Source organism: Cannabis sativa, chromosome 3, assembly GCF_029168945.1.
Source record: "Cannabis sativa cultivar Pink pepper isolate KNU-18-1 chromosome 3, ASM2916894v1, whole genome shotgun sequence".
In the NCBI taxonomy this organism is placed as follows: Eukaryota; Viridiplantae; Streptophyta; class Magnoliopsida; order Rosales; family Cannabaceae; genus Cannabis; species Cannabis sativa.
This window is the reverse complement of record NC_083603.1, coordinates 6,354,619-6,382,024: the sequence shown is the minus strand read 5'-3', so window position 1 is coordinate 6,382,024 and position 27,406 is coordinate 6,354,619. Positions and strand designations below refer to the sequence as shown.

General features: G+C 34.5%; 2 protein-coding genes across 3 annotated transcripts; one reads left to right on the top strand and one right to left on the bottom strand.

Moving 5' to 3' along the window:
- Nucleotides 1-1,916: 1,916 nt before the first annotated feature.
- On the bottom strand, nt 1,917-7,714 carry LOC115709887 (uncharacterized). Of its 2 annotated transcripts, XM_061111585.1 has the most exons (10): nt 7,597-7,714; nt 7,306-7,411; nt 6,348-6,521; nt 5,026-5,419; nt 4,644-4,924; nt 4,483-4,551; nt 4,347-4,403; nt 3,627-3,679; nt 3,335-3,410; nt 1,917-3,230 (listed from the first exon to the last, which is right to left on the bottom strand). In XM_061111585.1, exons 2-10 carry the CDS (start codon nt 7,347-7,349, stop codon nt 2,258-2,260), a joined length of 2,121 nt encoding a protein of 706 aa, XP_060967568.1. In that variant the 5' UTR covers nt 7,350-7,411; nt 7,597-7,714; the 3' UTR covers nt 1,917-2,257. The 2 variants fall into 2 exon arrangements, with proteins under 2 accessions (XP_060967568.1, XP_030493994.2); XM_030638134.2 differs by lacking the exon at nt 7,597-7,714 and having other exon boundaries at nt 6,348-6,526; nt 7,306-7,569.
- A 14,046-nt stretch (nt 7,715-21,760) lies between these two features.
- LOC115709899 (putative disease resistance protein RGA4) lies at nt 21,761-25,001 on the top strand. Its single transcript, XM_061111581.1, has 2 exons — nt 21,761-24,435; nt 24,580-25,001. The coding sequence occupies exon 1, from the start codon at nt 21,835-21,837 to the stop codon at nt 24,409-24,411; it is 2,577 nt and encodes an 858-aa protein (XP_060967564.1). The 5' UTR covers nt 21,761-21,834; the 3' UTR covers nt 24,412-24,435; nt 24,580-25,001.
- The last annotated feature ends 2,405 nt before the right edge of the window (nt 25,002-27,406 follow it).

Sequence of the window (27,406 nt, the reverse complement as noted above, 5' to 3'; positions counted from 1 at the left end):
TTTTCTATTGGTAAATAGTGAAATTAATATTTAAAGTTTTGAATTTGTAAACATGATAAATTTAATAAATTTTTTTTTAGCTTTATAAATACTTAATATTTTTATAAAATTATAATTTTTTTTAGTTTTATTTATACGGTAACAAAAGTAAAAAAAAAAAACAATTACAATTTTAGTAAAAAAGTCTAACATGTATAAAAGTTCAAGGGCATAATTTAGTGCTCAAAGTTCAAAGGACATGATTTGGTAGATATCAAAGTCTGGGGAACATGATTTTGTACATAAACAATCATTGAAATAGTAAATTTGAATAAAATTAGACAAAAGTCCTTAAATCTAACAATCTCAATAGTTCAGGGGCATTTTTAATGGCCTTAAAAGTTCAGGGAACATAATTTGGTTCATGTCAAAGTTCAGGGGCAAAAATCCTAATTAGCCTTTTATATATAATACGGAACACATAGCTTTAGTCTTTTTCTTTTAAAAAATAAAATATAATATAACGAAAAAGAAAATTTAAAATTACACCACACAGAATATTTATAAAAAAAATTATTAGTATAATATTTTTAACTTTTAATTTGAAATAAATAAATATATTATTGGAGCCATTTGTTATTGTAAACTATCCATTTGGATTCTTTATTTTTAAAAGAGAATAACCAATAATTTTATTTTAGTGACAATAATAGATAAAACTAAAAAAAAATTACAATTTTATAAATATTAGATACTATACCACTAAAAAATTTATTGAATTTATAACACTTACAAACTCAAAAATTTGTACACTTAGACCATCTCCAATGGGAATGGGAGATGTAAATATTTAAAAAGTAGTTTTGTGGTAAATTTATACCAAATTTTAACTTTGTGCTCTAATGCACAATTACAAAATTTTGATGTAAAATTTAATATCTAATTAATATTTTATTAAAAAATAAAATCTAATAACTTTATAATTAATTTTATTATTATTTTAATATGTAAGATAATAAAAAAATAATATAAATGTTTCATAATTTAATGTGATAGTTAAATATACTAATAAAATAATTAAAATGACATAAATGTAAATGAAAAAGTAGTGCATTTATTGTGGTGTAAATTTTACATCATAGCAAATGTTGTGCCAAATTTGGTACAAAATTTACTATGTGACAAATTTACATAACTTTTTGGCACCCCATTGGAGCACACTTTTTGTTAAATAACCTATATTTTAGCTTTTCCCCACTTATTTACACCTTCATTGGAGATGCTCTTATAATGCTATTTAACTTAGGGGTGTTCATAGATTAGTTTGGTCTGAATTTTTAATTTTTTCAAACCAAACCAGTATTACGATTTTTTAAAAATTCAAAACTAAACTAAACCAATTAAATGATCAAACCAAACTAAACCACTCAAAAACAGATTAGTTTAATTCGAACCATAATTTATATTTTGTAGTTGTTTTAATTTTTTTTACAATAATTTTTTATTATTTCATTATCTTTTTACTTTTAATAAATTTATAATACATAAATAACAATAAAAAAAAATTATCGTAACAATATAAAATAAATATCAATATTCTAATTAAAATTGTTCTCAAATATAAATATTTCGTCCAAAAAAAAAATATATTAAGTATAATACAATAATTATACAAATTGATTTAGTTTGAACCGTTACCGAAATTTCTAAAACTATAACTGAATCATAGAATTTAAAACCGTCTAAATTGATCAAATCATTCACACCAAATTCATTTAGTCCAATCTCAAATAGTTTGGTTTAAATTGATTGGAATTTAAAACGTATTGCAAAATGTTAAAAAGTTTTCATAAAGAATCTCAATTATTTACAGAGATTTTTTATTTATTTTTATTTTTTTGAAAATTGATACAACAACCAAGAAAAAACACAAGTAATTCCTATAGCAGCCAAAACACGTTGAAATACATAAAACTACAAAGTTACAACATCTGTTACAAATTACAGTATTAAGTTCATAAAACTACTTACTCTTACAAACCATACTATATTTTTATATACCAATTTGAGCTGAGCTGATCAGAGCATCACTCAAATTAAACTTCAGCACAATGACCCCACAAAAAACTGGTGGGGAACATGACCGAACCGCTATACAAAGCTATACGTATTAATCTATAACACCAATCCGTACCTTTTTCAGTACAATGCCAATGCCGATTCCTGAAACCAAAAAAAAATGGAAGGGCATCGCCATTTCCGGGATTGCAATATATGATTACTGGCTTGTCGATTCTTCTTCAGCCTTGGAATCATTCTTAACCAGTTCTTTTTTCTTTAGCTTTAAAGCTTTAAGACTAGATTGTCGCGAAAGAGTAGTTGGTTCCACGAGAAGCAAGCGAGACATGACATAAGCCAAGAGTTCTTCGCGATGAGAGAATGTGAAGTCCAAATGAGCGTACTCGAATTCGTTGTACGAAACATCTACACCTGATTCCTTCATCAACTTGTAATGTTTTCTTACCATTGATGGACGAATCACCTTATCTTTTCGTCCTGCGACTAAATCAACCGGGATGTCGATAAAACTGTAGTACTCGCCAATGTCCAATGGCTCAGGAGATCCGTATATATCCATGTTGGTAGCTACACTGCCATAGTCGAACATTCTGAATCTTCCTGAACGCTTCATCTGTGCAAGATGAAGCGCCACATGAAATGATACCCCTGGCATGTCATTCATGTTGTAATGTGGTAATCCTAATACTCCAACCCAATTTGAGCTGTCTCCGCCGACAACATAACTCATCAATGTTTGCACCAGTCCTCCAACGGCTGGATAGTTATGGAAGTCACGAGCCAATTTGTTCAAAAGCATACGGAAAAACCTGGTTGGTATGTAGAATCCAGGAACAAAAGGTTCCAGGAGAGGAGCCAGAAGAAGAAATAGATACTCCACTACTGTGAATACTAGAGTAGAATCGCTGTGGAAACCAGCAGGGGACAGCAAAATGAGTCTCGAGAGTCTATGAGGCTTCTCTCGAATCCTCTGAGTTATGAGATACATTAGCATGGCTGCACCTCCTAAACTATGAGAAACTGCACAAAGCTTGTAAGGCTGTTCATCACTTGTTTCTTCCCCAGAACCTGGTTGACTAAGGTTTAATTCAGCCGTTTTTACTTCGTGAATCTTCCCAATCATTGCAGGAATATCCTCAGTGGCATGCTCATTAATGGAGTACCGCCAGTATCTGCATAAAAATCATTTTGTCATTTCCGACAATACCATTTTGAAGATGCAAAAATCTATGCAAAACATAATTGCACATGAAAGAAAATAACCCTATGTACTTACTGTCTTAATGAAATACTTTTGTCAATGTGCTCCCTAGAAACCAAACCACGGAAGTTCCCAAGGAATACATCGTATCCTGAAAAAAAGTAAATACTTAGTACAATTATAGTAAGTATTTTATTACATAAAAGACAAATACTGTTTTTTTTTATCGAAGAAGAGAGATCACTTGTCTTAGACTGATTTCCTCCCAAATTTATTAGGAAACCTCACTTATGGTGGAGGAACACCATGGTTAACTATAGCTGCTGAATAATACAAATAAAAATAAGAAGTTTACAAGATAACAGACCTTGATCAAAGGCTGCGAAAGCTGGTGAACCAACAACCCCATTAGACACCCAGCTGAAATCAACATATGTAACACATTAGAAAGGAACTATAACAAGCGATACTCATCAGACTATTCTTAAGACTCAGGCTTCCATACTATTCTAGGAGAATTTAGTACTCATTAAGGTGCTGGCAAACAAACAGTTCATCAACTCTATGACCATAATAATCCCTTCATAGTTACTGTTTGAAAGAAAATTCCACTATTATCAACATCATAGTCCATGAGAATAAACCAACTGCAGAAAAGAATAGAGGTTTCCGGACTATATTGGGAGAAAGATCAAACCACACATTTTCTGTACATGTGATGTTCAATTAACAGTTTTGATATGTACTCCAAATAGGATTTTGACACTTTTTTTTTATTATTGTTGGGTAGAATTTCAATCCCTTCTTGCATCAAGCACATTAGAAACAAGAATCAGTACTCACAGACAGACACGGGAAGCACTGTGAACTCGTGCAATTAAGGGCATCATCAGTACTGGGTTTAATAAGTTTCTCAGCATAAATAGGAGTTTTAGTATTAGAATCAAGATATGTGGAATGGCAAATTAGGTGCCAGTGTGCAAGAAGATTTCTCTTCAACCAAAACAACTTAAATGAAAAACCTGGACCACATGGCCAATTCACACTAGAACATAATGTGCACCTGTGGGAACTAGTATGGACTTACCCCATTGAAGAATCCAAGATTCCATGTTGTAGATAAACAGCTTTCTTCGAATCACGTCTGCATGACATTGCACAAGTAACATTGTAAACAGAATTCTATATATCAAATGATACCTAGAATGAGACAGAAATTATACCTAGGAATTCTTTCCAGGAGAAGGACATAACCATCATTTGTGATGACATGAATTGCTTCATATGGGTACCTGAAAAAGGTAAGAGAAGAAAATAAGATGAATATTCTTTACATAAACCCAGGACAATGGCTTGAAATAAAAATTAGCAACAGAATCATTACCCAAGTTCGGTTATTACATCCTGACATGTCCTAGCATCTGTGTTCAGTGCCTGGAAAGAGGCAGTTCTTTCTGTAGTACTTGGATCATTTTCTCCAAGTGTAGATGTTTGAACAGAAGCTCTTGCATCACTTTCATGAGCTTCTTTATCCCGGCTGTTGTGTGAGAAACAAAAGCGAGACACTACTCTGAATGCCTCAGATGGTGAGAGAAGAAAATGTGCTACCTTGTGAACAATATCAAATATAGCTTCTATGAAAATCTCAATAGCTAGTTGAAGATCCTGTATAACATCACATTAAATCAAACAAATAAAAAGAATGATCACAATGAACAATGTTTTATCACAAAAAATATAAATGGAACAGAATCTTCAAACGATACCTCAACAACTCCACGTCTCTTGTCAGTTGTTCGGTGAACCATATGATCCTTGAGGGTTTGTATACTCTTGCGAGAACGTAGACTAGGAACTTGATCACTTCCCGAAGTAGTGGAGGATTTTGAGTCACCACAAGACAGACGATAGAAAAGGCATGGAATCCCAAGCAGGAACTTAATGGGAAACAAAAGCCACATAAATATATATGTGATCCATCCGGTTCGACGCCTATCATACCTTGAAAATGAGCTAGATCTAGAGGCTCGTGAACTCTGAGATAATGGAGATGCGGGACATATGTCGTCATAATCTTCTTCTCCTGATGAGGCATCTATGCTTGAAGTATCGGATTCCACTGAAAGCTCATGAATGAAATGATTGAAAGAAGACACCCCACTAAAACATCAAGTACAAAAAAACAAGGAATCAATAACAATCTGTACAGAATAAACATCTATTTTCCAAATTAATTGTAAATTCTACTCTAAGGAACGTATTATCAGTATGCTAATTCAAAATATCTTTCAGAATAGAAAAAGCAAATATTATGTGAAACTATTAAATCAGCTAATCCAAATACAGTGACATAGCTGGAGCTTGCTTATGAAACCAAACTCATTTCCACCTTTACAATAGTGGACTTTAATTCGTCCTGCCCATTCTTCACTTGCATACAAGTATTGTCCCCTGCTTTCACCCAGCAAGTGCTAACTAGTAAATAAAGGAAAAGGTTCACATCAAAGAACCTATAATATACTAATCGAAACAGAAAACATTGGTCAGTACTTCAAGTCTCCAAAGACCAAGAAAAGTGAAAATTATAATCACCCCTTCCACACAAATGAGGCTCAAGGGACTCGTAAGGTGGAAGTTTCAATCCTCAATTCCCTGAATTTTACATGACTAGTTCACTTTCTAATACATCAAAATGTTTCCCAGCTCTCCAAAAAAAATCTTCAAAATAGGTCTGTATACAAACTAAAGCAAGTAAATCCCATAATAATCCTCTTATACATACGTAATGTTTTCGCTAATAAGAGAATGAATATCCTCACTCTAAAAAAGAGTAGAAGAAGTAGCTAGCCGGGAAATTTCCTTTATCCTAGTTACTCATAACAAGAAAATCAAATACAAGCCCTTCAGTTATGAATCAATCCTTTTTACTGATAGAACAAGAATGGGATGTGTTTCAGCAATCAATAGTGCCCTTAAGATCATTTTATAACCAACAATATTCCATTTATGCATTAAGTATAACCAGCATTCCCAATAGATACGCTTAAGAAGTATCAATTTAACAAAGGCAGGAATGACCGAGGCTTACTTTTCCATCCAGCGTGGAAGCCGGGGTCCACGAAAAGTGGGTCTAAGCTCCCAGCCGTGAATGCCTTCAAGGATTGTACCATTGCCAGGTAAAAATGCCAACAGAAGTGCTGACACTCCATTAATAAACCTTGCAATGTTATTCAAAGATTCATAAGTGATTGTCTTAGCTGACCTGCACTAAAGACAAAAACAAAGGAAGAAGAAAATGTCATTAATTGGCCAATGTATGTCAATACTATATTAAAAACTGAAAAGAGCCATACCATCATTCGGATTACTAACTAAGATAATATGCATATCAATTTTGGCAGCTAAAAGAGATTCATTATAAACAAATGCTGCCAGTCAAGAACTTTCTAATGTCAGCATTAGTATGAAGATACAAGGGAAATGAAATGAATACTCAAACCCTAATAACAGAAAGTATATAAATTAAAAAACAACTAGATGAAGGAAACCCATTTGATAATGCTTGTATGTAGATCCTAAACTGGAAACATTAATGATTTAGAATGCAACATTTTTCATGTTGCAGTTAAATTAAACAGACACTTCTTCCAGTTAAGGACACAAAAAATTCCATTATAAACTTTAATCTACAATCTTAGAGATCATGTTTGAACTGACAATAAAATTGAAATTTACATTGATTAAGCACTCAAACTTCTCTATCTCTCTATCCCTGATAAGCAAAACTGAACTCCCAATTAAACAAAAAAAAAATCACCTTCAAATAAAATTCAACAAAGAACTTCAAAGTAATCAGATGAAACGCAAATGATCAACTCCAAAGACACAAACATACAAGATCAAAACTTTATAAACATCTTTACAATTCAAACCCAACACTTTACAATTCCATTAATATCTCGTTCCTCAACCTTGTAACATAATCCGACATTTCCACACATAAAAAAACAAAATCAAAAAGAAAGAAGAGGAGGAAGAGGGCTCACTCTTTGGTGACAGCAAGAACATTGTCAACGAAACGATGCATCATTTGAGGTACTCTGTTTTGTTAGATTTTGATTGATTTTCTGATGAATCTTTTAGACCAAAATTCTGCAGATATAGTAACGAGATATGAGGATGAAATCAACCGACCAAAACTAGATTTTGTATGATTATGATGATATTTAAACGGGTACAAATATAGAAAACAACAAAATCCAGAAAAGAAATGCGATAAATACGAGATTCCAAATCAAATTTAATCCAATCCAAACATGAAAGAAATAGAAATTAACCTGAATTGAATTGAATCGTAATTTTTATTGGTTTTTGGGGCAAAAATGAGGAAGAAGAAGAAAGGAGAAGTTTAGTATAACCTAGTTTTTTATTATTTCGGATGGCGTGTCAATTTAGATATTATTGCGTGTCAATTTTCTGGACTTAATAAGCAAATTTGCTTCGAAATTACAATAATACCCCTTCATTAGCTATGTTCCTTTTTAAAGCATCTGGAATGGTTTTCTTTTCTTCTTTTTTTTTTTTTCAAACATCTTGAATAGCTACATTGGTAAAAAGGAAAAGGACATTGGTAAAAAGGAAAAGGATGATTATACCCATTTTTTGTTTGGAAGACATTAGCAGAAACATTAGGGTCCAAAAAAAAAAAAAAATATACAATTAGGTGGTGTTTGGTTTACCGTCTAGTAATCGTAATAGTAATGAATAAGTTTATTGCATTCTTTGTTTTATAATGATAATTACCTACCAAATCTAATGTAATTCCCATTATAATTACAATTTATTAAAAAAAATAATAAAAATATAATAAAAAAAGTCAAAAGTCTTCTTTTTTAAATATTATGTAATTATAAAATAAAAGTAATAGGGTTATTTTAATCTATACAAATTTTATTCTATTACATTCTAATATCAAACTAAATACAATAATTCTGATTATAATGTTCATTCTAACTATATGTTGGGGTATCAACCCAAATCCCACATTGGAAGAATAAACAAGAGTTGTCTTAGATATAAGTGTTCCACCTTCTCCATTAGTATGAGGCCTTTTGGGAAGGTGCCCAAAAACAAAACGAGCTTAGGCCCAAAGTGGACAATATCATACTAATGTGGGAGTTAAGGTGAGGTAGCGTCCCGACAAGGTGAAAGAACGGGACCCAACAAGTGGTGTTGTCGAGCAAAATTCGCAACACCAAAAATGAATAATAATACTAATAATAAGAAGAAATTATATGAAGAACAATTGCGAGTATTCAACCTAAAACGGCGAGTACTCGAACTGGGAACGTAAGTACTTAGTAAAAACTGGAAATATCAAGAAGACAAAGGAATATAGTGGTTCAGTCAGATCACGGTCTGCTTAGTCCACTGTTGCAAGAGTTTTGTAGGTCTCATTTCATGGTGGATCACTCCTTTATATACAAAGCAAGTGTCCAGTTAATTACACAAGGATTGCATTCATTGTCAATCCGTTTGTACATTGATTCACAATAATTAAACTAAAACGTAAACATTAATAAATGAATAACAGTTTCTACTCACTAAATACAGCAACGTATGCGACTTCTAATGTTCGAGTTGGCTGTTCATATTCCGGTGTAAGCTCGCGGGCTTAAGATATACCTAACATTTAGTTAAGTCTAAGATGCCTGCGTTCTTAGATAGTCGCATTTACGGACATCGTATAACGAGCTGATAGAACCTAGACGCACGAGTCTATATTGGTTTATCGAGGCTGTTAGGTCATTGGGACCAGCTCGCATTATAGAGAGTCGATCTCTATGTTCTCGCAGGAGTATGGAAAGGATACTCGCACATATCCTGGTACATGCGAGTTAAATCCATTCTTTGGTCCTACATAATGCGAGTCATACGAATGCGATTAGACTTTGGTCATATTCGCATCATCTCGCTGATTCTAACTCAGGCGAGGCTTAAACCTGAGGAGTCTCCCATGGACATCTCAGCTTTTCTTGGAAAACTGAATACACGTGTCCTTAAAACAGGAGTCTGGTCTCGAGTTTCTAGGTGAGAGAAATCTCACTATAACACATGCCCCTAGTTTCGCGATTTGACAGATGCGGTCATGAGGGAAACTATATGCGAGAGACAGGTGAAAGGTTGTCACGAGGAGGTGACCTTCGGCTGTCCCATCGAGGGTCCGAAAAATGACGGCTGTAATTATTTCATTTTGTCCTATTTATGGTGCCACGTCACGAAACTCTTCGGTTTTCGTGTAGGCGTGCTCATGGCTGGCCGTTGGATAGGGCGACCTTAGGCATTCTTGCTGCCACGTGTCATAATCCCAATTTATGAGGGATATGAGTATTTAAACTCCTTGATACGAAATAACTTCCTCATTTTCCCTCTCGTTCTTAACTTCCTTTTCCCTCTTTCACTAAGATTTGAAGAAATCCCCATACTCTATCCAGATTTCTGCCTTTTCCTCTTGGATCCTTTCAATTTCAGAAGTGATCGAAACCAATCGCAGGGAGAATCATCAAAACTAAAGGTTAGTTTCGAATTTATTTGCATATTTGGTTTCTGACTAAAAAGGAAAGCTGCATTTTCTGGGTTTTTATATTTTGAGGGGTTTGAAAATACATGTTCGTAGGGAATATACATAGGGCTATATTTTTATGTGTAGAACTAGGTAATCCCAGAAGAAAATAGACCTGAATTTTTCATAACCGTGAACCTTAGGAAGAATGTTTGAATATTCGCGCCTTTCCTAATTGTTTATTTCTTGAATACACGCGGGTATTCGGATGAACACCTCGAATATTCGCATATCTGCTTACTTTAGGTTTTATAGAGACTTTGTCACTCCTAGTCGCTGTTTAGAACCTAAAGTTTTATATTCTCTACATATTTTGTCGTGGGGACATTGGTTAAGTCTTTCAAATGGTGGGCGTGTCGTAATACTCTAATGCTCATACATGCGATCGTATGTTCCTTGAGGTACTGCGATACGCCCAGCCATTTGCGACATACGCCAGTGTCCCTTATTCCAATATAAGCGTATTCTTCGACTAGTAGATTTGCTCAAAACGGTGGGTGTTTCCCAGTAACTTCAGGGTCATACTCGAGAACGTATGCCCCTTGGGTCACTGTGATACACCCAGTGATTTTTTTAAGGTACATCGCTAGTTGGATATGCGTGACAAATTCGCAGGTTGTGATTGGTTAGGTTCCTCGAAACGGTGGGTGTCTCCCAGTCACTTCAGGGTCATGCTCGAAAACGCATCCCCCTTGGGTCACTGGGAAACCCCCAGCCGTTTTTTGAGATATCCTTCTATTCACGCACCTGTGATTTCGTGTCTTGGTGGGCTGATTGGTTTTTGCAAGAATTCGAATCAGCCTTCTAAGACGATTTTACATTTTATATGCGGGTGAGGTCACTTATCTTTTTTTTGCACATTCACCACGCTGAAAAGATCTTCTATCTTTCAGATGAGCGATCTATCGGATAGCCAAATGCTTGGCTCAGGAGGCGACGCATTCGATGGCGATTATGACCACCAGGAGGATAGCTTTATCTCGACCTCGATCTCAGAAGAGGAGATACCTACTGCAGGAGACACAGAGCTGGGTCTGTTGTCTTCTGCGAACATCGAGAGAATGGTACAGGAGCTCGCTAAACCAAGAACTATTGAGATTTGAGACAGCGAGTCTACGGTGTCAGCTCGTGACCATCTCGTTCATTCCAGGCATGCTCCTGACGTCGAGGTCGAGGAGATGGACGACGACTGAATGGCCCCAGATCGCGAGTTAGATGAGGAAGAGGATGCGGAGGGAAGTGGGACTGATTCAGTGGATAACATTCAATTGGATGAGCCTTTCTCGTGTGAGGACTTGGTCTCATGAGTCACCAAATCGGATCTTACCACTTTTACGAGGTTAAATCTACTGCGGCTTGCCTCCTTGTGTCCTCGCCCTACCGAGAGAGCGCACCTCCCTTTTACTAACCCTGCGATCATACCTACAGAGGATGTGGTAGTCTCAATACCCATTCTTCGATGTGGAGTATCGATCCCTTTCCATCCTTTCATCTCCGCTATTCTTAAGCGGTATGATGTATCTCCTTTTCAGCTAACCCTAAATAGTTATCGCATAGCGTTAGGTTTTTATGCGATGTATATGGAGTATGTGCATAGGGAGCCTTCAATGGAGGAGTTTAGTTACTTCTACGACATAAAGAGTGTAGTCTTCACAACAGCTTCTACTATTTCAGCAAGTGGGCCACTCCTGAAATCAACGGGGTGGAAGGCATGGTTTCCAATATGGGGGGTTGGAAATCTAAATAGTTTTATGTGTTTAAGGTCCCATGGATTAGGACTGACTTTAATCGTCGACCTAGTACGTCACGTACTTCTTTACTTAGTTAATTTTCAAGTTACCTTGTGACTTTGAGCTAACTCGTTCTTTTTGATTATCGCAGATAGACTGGGTCGACCTGCACTAGACACGACTCACAGAGAAACTGCTGAAGTTCTTGGAAGTCTCCCTGTTCAAGATCATGACTAGCGACTACTGTGCACGACCTCAAAGCTGCGGGAACACAAACTAATTCCAGAGAACGCAAGCCTTCAAAGGGAGCCAGTGTACAAGGAGCCATCTGAGAAGCCAAAAGAGCGGATAGACAAACGCCTGCGTTTCAGGTATTTCTATTTTGACTGTTTTAAAAGCTTAATTATTTGATGTGTATAACACGAATAGATCCACTTTGAACTTTATTTTAATTCTTTGACCAATGTATTGAAGGTTTTTGGCTCTTGTTTATTTATTTTGGGAGGAGTTTATATGGGATGACTCATTTGATCTGTAAAATGGGTTTTGGGCTTAGCTCTGCAATTGCTAATGATAAGCTCTCTGTTTTGTAAAATGGGCATGTGATTTTTTTTTTTTTTTCTAGTTTTTCAGTGGAAGATGAAAAAACTCACTTTCTGTGAATTGGGGTTCGTAAAGTTTTATTTTTTCGGACCTAGGGACACGATTGCAGTTGATAATCTATGATAATGGCTTGCTTTGCCTTCCTTCGTGTGTGAGTGTGCATGTGCCCTGTTTGTGTTTGTGTTTTTTTTGGCATGTTAGGTCAAACAATGGACTGAGTGTTCTTTTATGTGCATTCGTTTCATGTGCATCTTATGTTTTTTGTATCATTTTTTTTAAAAAAAAGAGAGAAAAAGAATGCAATAACTCATTTACTTTAAGTAGTTTTACCATGGATTTTCATCAATCTGTTTTATTTGTTTATTTATTTTGTAGAATGAAAGGAGGTTTTTATGGACTAAGGGCTAAAGAGCTGTCTCTGGTTACCATTTTACTTATGTGCATGACTGTTTTTGTGTTGACATGGAAGAGAACCCCGCTTCTTACCCCTTTTCCACCCCAAGGTGGATTGCAATTGACTCCAGGTTAGCTTACATAGAAGTATATATTGTATTATTATTTTTTTTTTTTGAAATTTTGGTAAGTTCTTTTTGTTCACAAACAAGTTATTGCTTAATGTATGCTATAGTTAGGACTGATGATGCTATAGTTAAAGTCTTTCTTACGTAAATTTAGAAATGGTGCGAGAAGTGTATATTCAATAATAGCAAACTAGCAGTGCTCTGCTTTCGTAGAGGTGTGTGATTGCTGTTATTAGTCCTTTTTGTATTGAGAATGATTATCTATATAAAATTTAAACTCTATATTAAAAAATACCTTTTTTTTTAGAAACATAAAGCTACAGACTAATTTCATTAACAATCATCAATATAAATATTCAAGTATGAATAAATCAGAACAATGCAAAATCAGAACAAATAAATATTCAAGTATTTCAATAAATTCATAAACAAATAAATCAGAACAATTCAAAATCTCAAATCAAGAAAATTAAAAGTTTAGATTTATAATCTTTACAAATATATAAACTTAAATAGATCTATCTACCATTATTGTTGTCGTTGCTTAGTTACTGAATTCTTAAACAAAAACTACTAGAACTTATATAAAACTAATATTTACGTGGCTCGCCACGTAACTCTCATCTAGTATATATATATATAAGACTTTAACTAACCATACTCACGCTCTCCACTAACTACATAACTAATTATAGTTAAATTTAAAATAAATAACAAATTTTCAAACTAAAAGTCACCTTCACCGTAGTGATCTCCCTATGATTCTTTTATCACTTGGTCAAAACTAATGTGCATGATATATGCTATCTACGTGTGCCGAAATAAGTTGGTACTTAGTCTTTATATGTTGAGAGGATAAAGCTCTTAGGATCCCGCGTGTAATACATTTTAGTTAAATGAGTCATTTCCATGCTATTCAAATTTTGAAATTTATCTAAATCCTATGTTCTCTTTAATTAAATCACACATGTTGAAACAACCTCCACACTAACACATAATGACTAGAACTAAGTCCACTAACAGCCTCATCCATGGCCACTTCATAAGGAGCCCACGTGTATAACTCTCTTTAGGATAGGTCTTGATATTATTTGAAAATTTGAATTGCTTATTCTATACACACGTGAGGATCATTAATTACTATCATTTTTACTTTTACAAATTAAATAAAATGACACAATGCTTCTTAATTACACACTACTATCACTTAATAATAATTCTAATAATTTTGTAAAACTTTTCATCAATGTCTTGGCCAAAAATATGGGTCATTATGCTATATTTAACTGCTAAAAATACTATAGTCTAATTCTCCAATATACAACTATATTTGACTTTAAAATGAGATAATAATACTCATATCCTTATCATTTTGGAGAGTTACACAAATATTGCATAATTCTTACAAAAATAATACTCTATTCACGAAGCTAAATTATTCTATGCAATCATTATATCCACATCGAGATTTTTAGACTAGCATAATAGAAAAATAATAACCGAATATTTTGGTTATTACAAAAAAACTATTTTCCTAATAAAACTTCATGATTTTTTAAATAAGTAATAATCTCGCTATAAGAAATTTAGCTCTGATACATAAGAATTAATTTTTGTAATTCCAACTTTGAAATCACACTTTAACAAAAGTTAAATCAAAGCAAATAAAATCAAGAACTAAAATTAGCAAACACATATTAAACTAGAAAGATAAACCCAATCTAGATAGCTTCCAAACATAACAATATACGAGAATTATATTGGTTCGATCTTAAGTTCAATGTGAATTTAATCATACTCCAATTCAAAAAGGACTATTTTTAAAAATATGAGAAAAATTATTAAGGTTATGATAAATATGACATAAAATGTAAATGCCACTAAATATGACATTATCTAACCAATCAAACTAAGAATATGATTTTTTTTTTTAAAAAAAAATATATAAAACATTAAAAAGAGAATCTGAATTTAAGATTCATAAAAAATAAAAACTTAATTGAATTACCATAAAAAATATTAAAATTCCTTTCATATTTATTTGAAAAAAAATAAACAAATGAAACTACAGTGATCGCCGGAGTTGATTCCAGCTAGAAAAGTTACCGGGAGTTTGCTGCCGGCACCGGAAAAGTCGTCAGTGCCGAAAAAGTCGCCGGAAAAATAATGTAAAAGAAACAATAAGATAGCATATTTTTACTTAAAATAGAATTTTTGTAATGTAATTAATTTTGTGATGTTTAAGATATTATTTAGTTTGTTAAAAAAAAAGATATTATTTAGTGTCTTTAAATAATGAAAAATTATATGAAATAATATAATTGCAAAGTAGCACTTATTGAAAAAAAAAAATAGTATATCTTAGTTATTTTCTTAATAACATATAGTATATAAAAAAAAAATTAAAAAGTTTAATGAAATAGTACATAGAGATATCCATATTTATAAAAGAGAGAAATTTAAAGACATAAATAAATAATAAAAAACTAAGGTGTCGTTTGGCAACAATTATGTTTTTTAATTTTTTAATCACAAAATGAAAGTAAAATTTTTGTTTTTAAAAAATTTATTTTTGAAAAACAAAAATGCGTTCTCTAACCACTTTTAATTTTCAATTTTAAAAATAGAAAATAAAAGTGTGTTCTATAAAGTTCGTTTTCATTTTTATTTTTTGATTTTATTTAAGTCGGGTCTAGGTCTAGGGTCGGATTCGGGTTCAAGTCAGAAGCCGGGTTCAGAGCCAAGGCCGTGGGGAGGGAATTTGGGTCCGGGCCTGGTCGTAATCAAAAGATTGATTAAGAAAAAAAAAACTGTTTAAAAAAATATTGAAAGTGATTTTTTTTGTTTTTAAAATTTTGATTTCTGATTATAAAATTGAAAAGTAAAAACAATTTTATAGAATATGTTTTTGAAAAATATTTTTACTTTTCCACTTTTAAAAACAGAAAACTGATTAAAAAAGTGTTACCAAACGCCACCTAAACAAAAACAACTGATTGGTATATATTATCTTGTCTTTGTGTTTTATTTAAAAAAAAATGGTTGGCTAGGCTACAGAGTAAGAGAAAAAAAAGAAAAAAAAAGTGATGCTGAGTAAACCGAGGAGGAAGCACGGAAGTGTGGATGAGTATATATTAATTTGTACTTTGGGTAAAATAAAGACGGTATATGATGTATTAAAATAACTGACGCTATACATATAAATATTATTAGTTTTATGTATATATTTAAAAAATTTCTCTTAAAAATTCTTCATGAACTATTGAGATTGTTAGATTTAAGGATTTTTGTCTAATTTTAATAAAAAAAATTCTAACATAAATTAATGTTCAGGGGCATAATTTAGTACATATCAAAATTTGAGGAGCATAATTTGGTAGATATGAAAGTCTGGGGAGCATAGTTTAGTACATAAATAATCACTGAAACAGTAAAATTGAATGAACTTGGACAAAAATCCTTAAATCTAACAATCTTAATAGTTTAGGGAGAATTTTTAACGGCCAAAAAAATTCAAGTAGCATTATTTGGTACATGTCAAAGTTCGGGGAGAAAAAATCTTAATTAGTCAATAAAAAAATCACAAAAGGACAAAATGCTTTAACTAAAACAAAAAAAAAAATAATACATAACAACCAAAAAATTACATAACAAAATATAAAATAAATGTGAGAAAAATTAATATATGCTTACCTTAATTTTTATAAGGATCCGCTCGTGCTTAGCATGAGTTTTTCACGTAGTTTAATGAATAAAGATGTGAAAAGAAAGAAAGATATGAGTGTTTTCTAAGTATTGCGGATTGAAAGGGAAAGTATTTTATTGATATTGAATGAATGAATGAAATACAATGAATAAAGGCCTTATAAAGGCTGCCAAAAAGGGAAAACTAAATCCCATAAAATCAGGGATACAATCCCATAAAACCGGACTGTGACAACTGTAACAGAGTGTAAGTTTTATATAACAGTTTTCTTGTTACCCCCTCCTCAAGATGGACCATAGATATCATGAATGGCCATCTTGGACAAGTGGGAAGTAAGGATAGTGGAGGGGAGTGGTTTGGTAAAGGCATCGGCAAGCTGAAGGTTGCTGCTGACGGGTATAAGCCGAATGTTTGAAGCTGCAATCTTTTCACGAACAAAGTGACAGTCCAATTCAATATGCTTAGTGCGTTCGTGGAAGGTTGGGTTATTAGCAATGTGAATGGCTGATTGATTATCGCAGTAAATGAATGCAGGAACCGGTTGATGAATGTGGAGATCTTGGAGCAAATATTGTATCCATGTGATTTCGCTTGTGGTGGCAGCTAGGGCGCGATATTCTGCTTCAGCAGAGCTTTTGGAGATGGTTGGTTGTTTCTTAGTCTTCCAAGAGATAAGGCAGTCACCAATAAAGATGCAAAATCCCGTAGTGGAGCGACGTGTCATTGGACAAGTAGCCCAATCAGAGTCGGAGAAGCCGCGTAGGTGAAGAGTGGACGTGGATGAGTAAAGGATTCCTTGGCCCGGTGAGCCTTTGAGGTAGCGAAGAAGATGATGCAAAGCTGTCAAATGAGGTGTGCGTGGTGAAGACATGAACTGGCTAAGAGTGTTGACAGCGAATGTGATGTCGGGCCGAGATAATGTCAAATATAGAAGGCGTCCAATGACTTGTCTATAGTGTGAAGGGTTGTCAAGGATGTCACCATCTTGATCATTGAGGCGTTGGCGAGGGTCCATTGGTGCCTTGGCTGGTTTACTGTCGGTATAACCGGTGTCATGAAGTAGTTGAAGTGTATACTTGCGTTGAGAGAGAAAGAGATTTGAGTTGGCTCTTGCAATCTCAAAACCGAGGAAATACTTGAGGGGGCCGAGAGTTTTGAGCTTGAACCTTGCTTGTAAGGCATCTTGTAAGTGGTGTAGAAGTGGCAAGTTCGGTCCAGCAAGAATAATATCGTCGACATATACAAGTAACACAACAAAGGTGTTGTGTGTTCCCCGAGTAAAAAGAGTGTAATCAGCTTGTGATTGGGTGAAACCTTCTTGTAAAAGAGCATCGGTGAGCTTCTTATACCATTGTCTTGAAGATTGACGAAGTCCATAGATAGATTTATGGAGTTTACATACAAGGTTGGTGCCCGTGATGGAAGGAGGAAGGGTGAGACCTTGTGGAATTTGCATGTAAACCTCTTCTTCCAAATCTCCATTAAGGAAGGCATTATTGATATCTAGTTGTAAAGTATGCCATTGTTTTATGGTGACAATGGCCAATAGAAGTTTGAAAGTAACCATCTTTGCCACGGGTGAGAAAGTATCAAAGAAGTCCAATCCTTCTTGTTGGGTATACCCTTGTGCAACTAAGCGAGCCTTGAGCCGTTCAACGCTACCATCGCTATTGTACTTTATCTTGTAGACCCATCGACATCCTATGGCACGTTTGTTCGGTGGGAGTGGTACGACGGTCCATGTTTTGTTGTTGATGAGTGCCAAAAGTTCATTGTCCATTGCTTGAAGCCATTTTTTGAATTGAATGGCTTGCTTGTAGCTTTGGGGTTCAAACTCGGCTGTTACTGCAAGAATAAAATTTTTGTAAGCCTTTGAAAGTTTGGAATATGACATATATTTAGAGATAGGAAAAGAAGTGGAAGTTTTCTCTTCCAATAAATTATAGCACTCAAAGTCTTGCAAATAGCTGGGCGGCCGAGACATTCTTGAACTTCTTCTAGGTACAGCAGCAGGAGTGGGATTGTCTGGGGCAGATTGTGTGTCATTTTGCTCGTTAACAGCTGCTGCTGGAGGTTCATTTTGTTCAGCAAAATCTGCTGCTGTTGGTTCGGTTTGTGCAGCAATTTCAGCTGCTGTTGGTGCGTTTTGTTCAGCAAATTCTGCTGCTGGTGGATTGTTCTGCAAATTAAAAGGAGGAGAAACAAGGCTATGGTCTTGTATAGGGTAATCTGCAATAGGAGTGTTAGTTACATGGTCATTTGGAAAAATAATAGGCAAGAAAGGATCAATATGTTCAGTAGCAGCATTAAGTTTGTGAAAGGGAAAAACATGTTCATGAAAGACAACATTTCGTGAAATAAAAATCTGTTTGGTGTTAAGATCATATAACTTGTACCCTTTGACTCCCCTAGGATATCCTAAGAACACACAAGTTCTTGCCCGAGGCTCAAACTTAGTTCTATGAGAAGTAAGAGTTGAGGCAAAAGCAAGGCATCCAAAACATCTTAAATCAGTATATTCGGGTTGCTTGCCAAAAAGAATTTCATAAGGAGTTTTGTTTGCAAGATTTGGTGTAGGCGTGCGATTGATTAAAAAGACAGCAGTAAGAAGGCATTCAGTCCAATATTGAATGGGAATTTTTGATTGAAAAAGCAAAGCTCTAGCCACATTTAAAAGATGTTGATGTTTTCTTTCAGCAACGGCGTTTTGTTCAGGTGTCTCTATGCAAGAAAAATCATGTAAAATGCCATGTTTAGAGAATAATTCTTTGAAAGTAAGTTCAGGAGCATTATCGGACCTGAAACGTTTGAAAACACAATTATATTGAGTTTGTATGTAGGAAATAAACTCAGGAATAATAGCAATAACATCGGACTTTTGTCTAAGTAGATAAATCCAAGTGAATCTAGAATGATCATCAACTAAAGTAAGGAAATATCTATGATTAGAATGTGAAGTAACATGATAAGGTCCCCATATATCACAATGTATGAGATCAAAACAATGAGTAGTAAAATTTTTATTATTGGGGAAAGGAAGTTTTCTTTGCTTGGCTAAAGGACAAATATAGCAAGGTTCAACATCATGTAAATTTTTAGTTTTACAATGCAAAGAGTCACTAAGCAAGTCTAAACATTTATTGGACAAATGTCCTAATCTCTTATGCCAAATCTCAGCAGAGGCGACTGCATTGATGTAACCGGTTGTGGTGCCCAAAAAATAGAGACCATTAGCCGATTCACCTTTGCCAATCGTCTTCTTTGTGTGCGTTTCCTGTATGAGAAATTCATTAGCAAAAAACTTGAGAGCAAAATCATTGTCTTGAGTTAGACAACTAACTGAACAAATATTGTATTGGAAAGAGGGGACATAAAGAACCTGTTGTAGAATAAGATTATGGCCAATGTGAACATTACCTCCTTTGTGAACCAAAACATGATTGTTATTTGGTAAAATCAATTTAGTTGGACTAATAGGATGAATGCTTTGAAATAATTTCAGATCCGAACATATATGTCTAGTGGCACCCGAATCCACTATCCAAGATTTATTTTTAGGTAACAAGGTACTATTGGACAAGATAATACCTGAATTATTTGAGGTTCCAGGATCGGCAGTAGGCTGATTTGTCGTTTGGGCAGCAAGGAGATTGAGAAGTTGTTGGTACTGATTTGATGTCAGCTGAGGCAGCAAGGTGTTGTCATTGTTGGTACTGGTTTCATCTGAAGTTTGAAACTGGTTTGCAGCCGCCTCTTTGGATTTTCCATTCTTGTTGTATCCAGGAGGATACCCATGTATCTTGTAGCACTTCTCAATAGTGTGTCCATGTATATTGCAATGTGTGCAAAATGGCCTGCCACGTTTTTGTCCTTGATTCTTGGGAGGTTCTGGTTTTCCCGAGCTTCTTTCTCCTTGAAATGCAAAGGCCATGTTCGAGTTGGGATCCATGGTGACACTTTGTCCACTTCTTTGATTTTCTTCCTGTGTAACTAAATGAAATACCCTATTAATCTCAGGCAAAGGATCCATAACGAGTATATTACCTCTCACTTGCGAATATAGATCGGATAAACCCATGAGGAAAGACATGATGTATTCCATATTGTGATGTTCTTGCAATTTCTTTACTCCCCCACATGTGCATCCATTACATGTGCAACTTGGCCTGAAATTAGATAGTTGTTCCCACACAGTTTTGAGTTTGGTGAAGTACATACTTACAGTTTGAGTTTCTTGCTTGAGATTCATCAAAATCTTTCTGAGGTTGTAAATATGAGCACCATTTCTCTGCTGGAATCTAACTCTAAGATCGTTCCAAATCGCCGCTGCAGACTCGTCATACAAGATGCTAGGGGAAATCTCTTTTGAAACCGAATTGATGATCCAAGAAATAACTATGTTGTTGTTGCGAACCCAAGCATTGTAGAGAATGTGATCAGAAACAGGGGGTTTGGGTATGGTGCCATTCAAGAACCCTAATTTGTTTTTGACAGAGATTGCCAATTCCATTGCACGACTCCAGGCAATATAATTTTCTTGTCCAGTGAGCAACTGGGAAACAAGAACATTCCCAGGGTTGTCTCCGTGATGTAAGTAATAGGGATCGGATGGGTCTTCTATGGGATTTCTTGATCTCATTATCTGTCCATCTGTTCTGACTTCAGGAACATGAACTTGATTATCGCCATGGTTGAATTGAGCTGGTGCATCTTCATGCTCTGTTTCTTGATTGTTAGACATGATTCAAATGGAAAATAGGAAAATAGGAAATTAAAGGAGCTTTGCAGGAAAGAAAATAGAGGAGGGATAGACTTGTTGATTGAAGAGATGAATTCTTCAAGTCTGGACATCAAACGTCGCCGGAGAAGAAAACCGAAGCACGGCGAGAGAAGATCGGAAAAATCATGGAGGAAAGGAAGCATATCTTCCTTGCTCTGATACCATATTGCGGATTGAAAGGGAAAGTATTTTATTGATATTGAATGAATGAATGAAATACAATGAATAAAGGCCTTATAAAGGCTGCCAAAAAGGGAAAACTAAATCCCATAAAATCAGGGATACAATCCCATAAAACCGGACTGTGACAACTGTAACAGAGTGTAAGTTTTATATAACAGTTTTCTTGTTACTAAGAAGAAAATAAGAGAAAGATGGCCACTAAACCAACCACAACACATTAGTGCTGTCCACAGTCGAGTGCACATTATTGTACATGGTGCCACAGTAACCCACTTATTTCCAATGCAATAATAAGAACAAGTCAACAAAAGAAAATGGCAATGCTCTTATACTTTATACACTCTCTCTCAAAGTCTCAATTCTCAAGTCTTAACTCCTTTGCGTGTTAGTCATTAGTCTTCTAAATTCAATTCCCAACAAGATTGAGAAAATGGCAGATCTAGCTTACATTTTAGCTGGAAATGTGTTGGACAGGTTAGGCTCCATTGCTTACAACAAAATTAGCTTGGCACATGGCATGAAAGATGACCTCGAAAAGCTTAAGCTAATCACACTCAGCCTCCAAGAAGTTCTCCCAGATGCAGAAACTAAGCAGGAACAGAGGCCATCACTCAAAACTTGGGTCACTCAGCTTAAAGATATATTCAACGATGCAGTGGATGTATTGGATGAATTTGAGTGCGAACTACAAAGGAGAAACGTTGTCCAACAATATGCCTCTTTCAATAGAAAGGTACGTCGTTTCTTTTCGTATTCCAACCCACTTGCCTATCGTTTTAGTGTAGCTCATCGAATTAAAGAGATAAGGAAGAAGTTAGATGAGGTTGATAAGAATATGAGACAGTTTCAATTGATCAAAACCCCATTGAATGTGGAAGAAAGTTTCAGAGAAACTCACTCCTTTGTTAACCTTTCAGACGTTATTGGTAGAGATCGTGAAAAGAGGGAGTTTGTAGATATAGTATTGAAGGACAAAACTCAAGAAAGTGATAATCAAATTCCTGTTATATCTGTAATTGGGATTGGAGGTTTAGGAAAGACTACACTTATCAAAATAGTATACAATGATGATGAAATTAAAGAAAAGTTTGATTTAAGAATTTGGGTATGTGTCTCTTTGGATTTCAATGTGTCTAAAATAGTAAAAGATATTCTTATAGATGCAACTGGCAATAGTAATGTTACAAGTAACTCGCCTAGTTTAAACCAGTTGCAAAAATCCTTGATAAGCACCTTGAAAGGTAAAAAATTTCTACTTGTATTGGATGATGTATGGAATGAGGATTTTTCAAAGTGGCAGGCATTGGCAGAGTTGTTATCGGTGGGTTCTAAGGAAAGCAGAATTATAGTGACAACACGAAACAGTGAAGTTGCTTCAATCATGGGTGAAACAAATACGTATGAATTGAAGGGTCTCCTTGAGAAGGATTGTTTCTCTTTATTTTTCAGGTATGCGTTTGGAAGTGAAGCAACAGCAGCTGAGTATCCACAGCTCAAACAAATTGGTGAGGAAATTGTGAGAAAGTGTGGTGGGGTTCCCTTGGCATTGAAGACATTGGGTAGTCTTCTTCGGTTAAAGAAATGTGAAGCTCGTGAATGGGAAATCATAAGAGACAGTAAAATTTGGGAGTTAAAAGAAGTGCAACGTGACATTTTGCCGATATTGCGATTAAGTTACAATGCAATGTCTCCGTATTTGAGACAATGTTTTGCTTATTGCTCAGTATTTGAAGAGGATACTACATTGCCCCACATTTGTTTGATTAGGATTTGGATGGCACTTGGAATGCTTCCCTCACCTAAAAACAAAGAGGAGCTCGAAGATATCGGTGAGTCATGTTTTATAGAGTTGTGCAACAGATCTTTCTTTCAAGCCGACCATGATCAAGATTATTTTGGACTCATCCTAGCCTTTAGAGTGCATGATTTAATTCACAACTTTGCATGCTCAATAACCCAAAATGAGTGCTCAATTATAAATTCCGACGACAATAGAGAGATATCTGATCTGGTAAGATATTTAAGAGTTGTTATCAATGAGAATAACTTGAAAAAACTGAGTAAGCTAAAGAAACTGAAGTGTATCCATGTTAAGTGTACCGGGGAAGAGAAGGATGAAGTTGTGCAGTTATTCCTTTCTACATGCATCTCAACATTCAAGAACTTACGAGTGTTTGATTTATCAGAATTATCTTTTGAGGTGTTGCCAAGTTCGATTGGGAGCATGAAGCAGTTGAGATATCTTGATTTATACAATAATGAAAAGATAAAGAGATTGCCTGATTCAATTTGTAAGCTGCAAAGTTTACAAACTTTGATTTTTGGTGGATGTGTGGAGCTTGAGGAATTACCTAAGGGTATATGGAACTTGGTAAGCCTTAGAATTCTTTCATTAACCACAAAACAGACCCTTTTAGGAGATTGTGGAATTGGTCGATTAAAGTCTATTCGTATATTAATTATTTTGAATTGTAAGAATTTGAAAGCCTTGCCAGATGACTTGATATACTGCACTACATTAAATACTCTTGCAATAATTGGTTGTCAAGAATTAATGTCTCTACCAAAAGGGATGGAATGCCTCACATCATTACATACTCTCATAATATTGGGTTGTGATCAACTCAACTTAGCAAGTGAAAGTATTAAAGAAGATGTCCAATGGAGACTTCAGACATTTGTGATTGATGAGCTACCAATGACAACAGATCTGCCTCAATGGCTCCAACATGCTGCCAAGACCCTGCGACGAATACAGATTGAAGATTGTTCCAAACTAGTGAGACTGCCGGAGTGGCTGCCAAAACTCATGTCACTCGAGAAGCTTGTGATTAAGGATTGTCCAAAATTGTTGTCCCTTCCCGATGGGATGGAAGGCCTCACCTCCCTTACACATTTGAAGATTGAAGATTGCGATGCATTAGAGGAAAGATGCGAACGAGAAGTAGGCCCGGATTGGCATAAGGTCGCTCATGTTCCCAACCTTTCTATCGGTGAAGATGATTGATAATGACAAGAGGAGAAGTACATGGTACACTTACATTTACAATTTTTAAATTATATGCATACATAATTTTTTGTTTCATTAGATGTCTCTACTTTTTTTCTCTCTTTTCTTAACATCTCATGATCACATCTCTTTTCTTTTTTCTTATCATGCGGCTACAATGATTAGAAGAAGAAGACATCAAATCTAGGCTATTGAGGAACAATTGAGGAAGAGAAGATATTGGTGACAATTTTGATGAGTTATTTATGGATACCGTTGCAACTGAGGAAAATGAGGAGCTTTGCTGAGTTGTTGAAGCACCCGAAATAGATGAGTAAATATGAGTTGTTTTTTAGCATATGCACCCCTTTAAAGCACCCGAACTAGTTGGGTTTTAAGGGATTTTTTTAATTGTAAGTACAAGGGGATAGTGGGGCTGCATGTCACTAGCACAGTTAGGCTATGTAATTGTATGGAAGTTGGATTTTGGTGAGTGAAGGAAAATGTAGAAAAAAATATATATAAATCAATTTTTCAAGTTTGGTACTGAAATTTTGTTGAATTGAGTGTTTTTTATACAATTTTTTTGAATATTGCTATTCGGCATTAATGGTGCTCAACATTTTTTATAGATAGTGTCTGTCCCACGATATTCTCAATAAACTATTGTCTTAAGTAATATGAAGTTTGATACTTAATTACACTAATAATGATATGACACTAATGAAAGTGCTAGATACCAATAGTACCTATTAACAATTCTTAATTATTTATTTATTTTTACATTTTTCTTACTTTTTCTATTCTCACCAAAATTTAACTTCCGAACTATTAATGAATTTTTTCAGCAGGGAAAGTGTGTGAATAGGATGAATCATACTTCTATTTGCTTAATCTCAAAAAATGAAAGTGCTTCGAAATTCGATCATTTAAGTCCAATACTTTTATGCCATTTATGTTACAAGATCATTTCTTGCATTTGGACTGATAGATTAAAGGAAGTGATGGACAAGTTGTTGTCTCCTTTCCAATATGTGTTTTCCTATTGGGTAGTTGGATAGAGGAATGTTCAATTCTAGCACTCTGAGCTTGAGCTTGCCCCCCCATGACTTAGGATGTTATTATGCTCAAGAGTGAGTTCTCACCCATTTTTACAAGTAGTTCTTGTAAGAATGTCTTGTAATATTATAATTTATAATTATAATTAATTTTTATTCTTTGTGAATATTTAGTTAGTCGACTCAATATTTGTGGTGAATCCCAATTCACCTCATTTAAGAACATACACAACAAAGAACAATTAACATAAACCAGAACCGAAAATGCAAACCAAGAAATCAACAATGAACATTCAATCAAGCATGAACAATAAGTGGAATAATCAAGAGTAATAGAACTGAAACTAAAATGGCACCTTTTCTTTAACGAGGTTCGAACATAGATCAATGCAATCTATGCCTACATCCCCGGGAAACAATCAACATGTAATTCTTTATTGATGAAGCAATCTTGAGTACAAAAGTGTTTGATCCTACACCAGGAAGATCGATTACAAAAGGAGTCTAGCTCCTGACCCTCCCAAACACTCAAGTCTCACTTTTCTCTCTAATCTGGTGTCTCTTAAAAATTCAGCTACATTGAATTATAAAAGGGTTGGTGTTTATATAGCTTTTGGACAGAAAATAGTTCCCCCAAAAACCAACTAACAAAACTGTCATTTGAAAATGACCAACCCGAGAATGCCACATGGCATTCATTAGACTTATGTTAAAAACACCACAATATTCTATTTATGATTAGCATTATCATAATTATTAATTTTGTTATCTAATTAAATTTTTTCATCAATTGTTAAAATATTCTAATAATTAAATGTGACATAGACTTTAAAAAATACATCACTTATATAAATATAGGATATTGGTCTCCAAAGTTAGTTTCTATCAAATCATTATCAAAGAGAGTTAAAGAGAGCTTGGAATAGAACTATTAACTATATACCCCACTAATTTCTTTTCTCTCTTATTTCTGCAGATATGAAAATCAGATTAATATATTAGTGGGATTTACATCTATCAATGGCTGAAAGTACACATATTCGATCCTTTTTACATATATGTTTAATCTATATTCCTTATTCCACATTCATAGGATTGCATATATGCTTTAGTTTCATATTATTCTAATATTTGGTATCAGTAGCCTCGTTACATATGTCTTGATTTATATTTGCATTCTTCTGAGCCTATGGTTGCATATTTTGTTGAAAGAAAAATACATTTAAATTTCATAATGATCGATTATATATATATAAATTATGTATGGTTGAGCCAAACATCTCGATCACTTAGCAGGAAACAACTTTGCTACAATCTTGAACAGAACATGTTCACTCGATTGAACCTTCTTCCCAAGAGCTCAATAACTCTTAGGACAAAATCAGAGGAGAAAATTAATAAAGTTATTAATTGTGTGTAATTTGTACAATGATTAATCAATCGTTACAATGGGATACAAAACCTATTTGTAGACATAGGCTAAAGATGGAAGAGAACCGAACCCTAACTAACTATAACACCACTTAACAGAACAATTAAGTGGCTTAGTACACGTGTACACTATAATAGCAGACATTACATTTACAATTCTCCACCTGAACTGCTAATACACAACTACTAATCTAAGTAGAAAAAATTACTTAAACTTACGGTGTCAATGATATCAGATATCGGTGATGCACTGTTGAAACTTTGCTATAGTAAGTGTTTTAGGGCCAGTTTGGGACAGCTATGCTTTGGGAAAAAACAGTTGTCGCTGTGCTATGAGAAAAAGCAGCTGCAGCAAAACTGTATAAAAAAGCCGAACTGAGTGTTTGGTAAATTATAAATTTCAAAGTACTGTGAGTTGTTAAGATCTATTATAATAAGTGAAAATTACATGCAGTATGGCTTTTTTACATGTTTTATGATAAATATGGCAGTTTTAAGTTTGGACAATTTGTATGGCATTTTTT